Source organism: Bidens hawaiensis, unplaced genomic scaffold, assembly GCF_021521415.1.
Source record: "Bidens hawaiensis isolate Kalapana, Puna unplaced genomic scaffold, B.hawaiensis_p1.1 tig00030876_1, whole genome shotgun sequence".
Taxonomy (NCBI): domain Eukaryota; kingdom Viridiplantae; phylum Streptophyta; class Magnoliopsida; order Asterales; family Asteraceae; genus Bidens; species Bidens hawaiensis.
The window spans coordinates 208,590-213,646 of NW_027495178.1; the positions used below are offsets into that span (position 1 = coordinate 208,590).

Sequence of the window (5,057 nt, forward strand, 5' to 3'; positions counted from 1 at the left end):
TTATCTCTGGATTATATATTGAGCTGGGAATAAAGTCCACTTGCGAAATGACAAGCTAATTTAATTATTATTTCTTCCTTCAGAACAAATTTAATACAATGCCATTCTCCTGTCCCTTGTATTGTTTGAAGCTTCAACCACTTTTAACTTGTTTTGCTTGAAGTAATATAACGGACCAAAATCACTCAAAGGGTCGACTAATTCAACTTAACTACTTAATATCTTATATCAGTTTGTAGGATATCATATCATATATCTAGTTTATATATAGAAAATTGTTAAACTGACATAAAATATTATATATATATATTGCGTATATCTTTCATTGATTATATACAAACTTTTATACGATTTTTACAAATCTTTTCTTGATTTATTATGTAAATCAACCAAATCATATGCTAGCCACATTTACATAAACAACTTTCTATCTAATACTAGTTACAAACTTAACTGTGATCTTATAATGTATGTGCAAAGTCGCATAAGCCACTTTATTATATACAATCTTTCTACCTACTCCATAGAAAAAAGCGAATTTAAAACCTACAAAGATGTTTCTTGAATCCTATTCTTTTATCCTGATAATGTTACTTTTTTGTGCCTAACAACTTTTAATCAGGCTTAATTTTCAAACTTTCTTTTGGTTTATTTATATCAATCTGGAAAATACCTACAAATCCTTTTATTAACGTAGGTTTCTAAAGTAAACCTTTTGTCATCTTTCAAAAAGAACAAGCTTTATAAATACAAAAATAAAATATAGTGTTTACTTATCTTTTGTGGCACTGCCTTTATTGTGTGTTAAACCATCACACTCCTTAATTTTGAAGAGTCATGTTGTCCAATTTTGATTAGACTATGTCATTTTAACCGGGCCCACGCCGACTTCAGAGTTTGACTTAGGCATTGTTCCCCCTGGAAACACTACTGCTGTTTGCCATTGACATTCGTTTTGCCACCACAAGAACATAACTCTCTGTCGTAACACATAGAGAGATGAAAACCCTAGTGAGCTTGGAATTCGATCCAACAACTTCGAAAGACCTAGCTCAAAAGGTTCATTTTCATAACCTACCAAAAGTGACACAAATGGGGGATTGAACTTGAGTTTTCACTAAAGAATCCAAACCTTCTACCATTAAGCCACAAATAAGGAATTATATACTGTTTTACTTTTTTTTTTACAACTTTCATTAAAGCAAAGCCAAAATCATTCCTACCAAGACAATAGCAATGACTTGCACCAAGAACAAAACCGGAAACAAGTTACATAACCAAAGATTTACACCCGTCCTAATCTAGATTGTTACATCTCGTCTTAGTTTTAATCCATAAGAAATTTAAAATCTTTATGTATCCAAACACCTTTACAATTGTCATCGACTTATTTTAAAAAATATACTCGTTTCTAACATTTCATAAACACCATATAACCACCATAACAATGGAATCTTAAAAATAATATTGTTTGTTTTTACTCCTTATGAAATTTTTTACTCAATTTTATAATCCAAAAGAATCTCAAAATAATACTTCAGAATTTCCAAACCACCCCTTAATTTGGCAGTTTGCTTACTCGTAATTTACGCGTACGCTAATGACTTATTCTCTCTGCCCCCATTCGTATTTCCTCCTCATACATACTCCCTTTAATATTTCCCACATTAATTTCTCCGGCCTCCACTTTCTTCTTCTCCGGTTACAAATGTTCAACTCCGTTATAACCAAAGTTCTATAATATTAATATTAATATTAATTTCCCCAAATTCTGATCACTTTGATGGGTGTTCTCTTCATACTTTCAATTATCATTTCTTTCTTCGTAACCATTCGGTTATTTTTATACCGAACCACTTTAATCTTCCGGTTAAAAAAATGGGGTCACTGGATTGAAGACCAAATTCACGTCCACCAATATCTCAAAGTCCCAGAACTCAACGAAAACAACCAAGAAAATATATTTTACCGTAAAGTGTATACGTACCTGAATTCTTTATCTTCACTCGAAGACTCCGACTTCACCAACCTAATATCTGGCACGAAAACAAACAGCGTCGTTTTATGTATCGACGAAGATCAGGTCATTCACGACACGTTTCTCGGCGCCAGGGTTTCCTGGACCAACAAGGTCGGTAAAACTAAAGCATTTGTGTTGAAACTGAAGAAAATTGACAAGCGTCGGATTCTGCATTCGTATATACAGCATATATACAGAGCGGTTGAAGACATCGAGGTTAGATTTAAAGAATTAAAACTATATATCAACACCGGGACCCAAGACAACAACAACAACATTATCTTCCGGTGGGGTTCCGTAAGGTTATCGCATCCAGCGACTATTGACACTCTGGCAATTGATCCCGATCTGAAAAAAAAGGTTAAATCGGATCTCGATTCGTTTTTGAAATCGAAACAGTATTATAATAAGTTAGGTCGGGTATGGAAACGGAGTTATCTTTTATACGGGCCTTCGGGTACTGGAAAGTCGAGTTTCATTGCCGCGATGGCGAAATTGTTGAATTATGATGTTTATGATATTGATTTGACGAAAGTGGTTGACAATTCCGATTTGAAACAGTTGTTGTTGCAAATCGGAACCAGGTCGTTAATCGTAGTTGAAGATCTCGATCGGTTTGTGAATCAGTCAAGATCTTCAACTGCGGTTAGTTTGTCAGGGATACTGAATTTCATGGATGGAATATTGAATTCGTGTTGTTTGAGTGAGAAGGTGATGGTGTTTACTATGAATAGTAAGGAGAAGATTGATCCGGCTGTGTTACGGCCTGGTCGTATTGATGTGCATATATATTTCCCTTTGTGTAATTTCGATTCGTTCAAGACGTTAGCGAATAATTGTTTGGGTATAAAGGATCACAAACTGTTTCCTCAAGTCGAAGAGATTTTGCTTACGGGCGCAACGATGAGCCCTGCGGAGATGAGCGAGTTGATGATCTCGAACCGTGGATCGCCTGGTCGGGCGTTGAAGTTGGTGATAACGGCTTTGCAGATAAATGGGGAATCTAGGTTGTCGTCAAGTGCGATACGGTTGCATCATAATGGTGTACTGGCCACAGAGGACACGTCGCCTGTGGCAGAGACGTCGAATGTGTATGTGATGGATAGCAATTGCAGTGTACCGGTTGTGAAAGAGTTTCAGAAATTGTACGGTTTACTGAGATTGAAAAGCAGCAAGAACATTGGCCCGTCGGATCAGTTCTCGGGGTCCATGGATCGGTCACGATGATACTGGTGATTAGGGATGAGCATTCAGTACCTGGAAGGCGAGTATCAAACCGGTATTTTTGGTACTGATACATATAAAGATGAATATTTTGTAAAGAATACTAGAAGATTTCCTATCTTCGGTACTGGTATGGTACTGATGTCATCCCTAACGACGACGATGGTTAGGGTAGTTTTTTTTTTGGTCCGGTTTATATTTATTTTTGTTAGGTATTGGAAATAATCTGTGAATTTTCTGCTGTTTTTTGTTTCATTTTAATTTGGTAAATGTTACCTGCAGACCAAAGTTTATTAATTGGTAATTTGGTATAGAAATGAATACCTTTTTCAATATTTTGTATATAAAAAAGTAACTAAGATTCCATTTTTGCAGAATTTATTGTTTTTGTAAAGTTGTCAAGTCCATTCATTATTTGGTACAGACAATTGATGCCCCAGCAACTCTCATAATTATGAAAATTTTATTAGTAGTTTGTAATAATTGAAATACGCTTATTTGTAATTTGTTATTAGTTATGATTATCCCAAGTGAATCATACAGTAAAAAAGTTAAATGGTCCAGAAAGGCAGTGTATAAAGGACCCACTTAAAGTCTGTAATGTGAACCTCCCGGGTATGGTGCTGGCTTCAAAAGCTGTGGTCACTGTGCCGGATGAACAGCGACTAGACAAAACAGTAGTCAGGTGCTGTGCCCACTGCCCAGCCACTTTGAGGCTGGAGGCAACCTAGCCATACCTTCTTAGACTAAGGGGGTGTGGGGGCTCTAGTGGGGGCTCCAGCAGAGCCAAGAACCAATAATATTATGACGTGTGACAGAGAGAGAAACTGGATAAAGGGGTGTTGGAGCCCCTGGTGGCGCCCCTGGTGTGGGTAGCGCCCCTCTAGCGCCCCACATCCTCTCTCTCTTCTCCCGCTACCATGCTCACGGGTGGTGTTGGAGCCCCCTCTAGCGCCCCTTGGTGTGGTACTAGCGCCTCCGCTCGCGCCCCCTTTGAAGCCCCCACACCCTTCAGTCTTATACATACATGTACCATTTATTATTTCAAAAGTAGGGTGTTAGGTTAGAACAAAAGATCAATAGGTCTGGCGGTAGTCCTAAAACTTTTCTTATAAAAGGTCGTGGAGTTGAGTCTAGCATGTAGCAATTTGTTTTTGTTTGAAGCAGGAGGTTTTTCTATTTGTAGGTGAGTAGGAGCACCACGTTCTATTTCAAGGAGAAATGGTGATTTGGGTGTTCAAGCTTAATAAAATATTAAGGGATATTGGTTTTTAATAATCTCAATTTTTTTTTATTGGTAGATAGCACTCCCAATTTTCAATTTGTCACTCATCACTCCCAACTTTCACCATATTTTCCTGTACCACTCCCCGTCTAAATGAACACTAACCTCGTTAATGTTTTGGACTAAAAATGTCATCCAAATTAGTTGAGGGGGTAAAACAGAAATTTTATTTTTATCACACAACCTCCATTTCCGGTGACCTCATTTTTCCGTCGACCTTTTTTTTCGGCGAATTTGAGTTTTCCGACTATCTCGTATTTCAGAAAATGGAGATGGTTCAGAGGTGTAAAAAGGTGATAGAGATCACGAAGATTGTACACCGGTGGAGATATGATGAAGATGGTGCTCGCCGGAAACCTGCAACTCAATTTTCCGGCACGCAGGCGATCCCAGAAGTTGGCTGGGTGAGACACTGGTGGTGGCGGGGGGGGGGGGGTTGCGTTTTTGGGGCGGTGGGCGCTGAAATGATGGATATGTGTGTTCGCCGAAAACCTGCAACTCGCCGGAAAACTCAAATGCATATGTGAA

The 5,057-nt window shown here is 38.0% G+C and overlaps 1 protein-coding gene across 1 annotated transcript; it reads left to right on the forward strand.

Moving 5' to 3' along the window:
* The first annotated feature begins 1,760 nt into the window (after window positions 1-1,760).
* On the forward strand, window positions 1,761-3,731 carry LOC143581331 (AAA-ATPase At2g46620-like). The gene has a single exon (XM_077064151.1). The coding sequence runs from the start codon at window positions 1,784-1,786 to the stop codon at window positions 3,245-3,247; it is 1,464 nt and encodes a 487-aa protein (XP_076920266.1). The 5' UTR covers window positions 1,761-1,783; the 3' UTR covers window positions 3,248-3,731.
* Window positions 3,732-5,057: the final 1,326 nt, after the last annotated feature.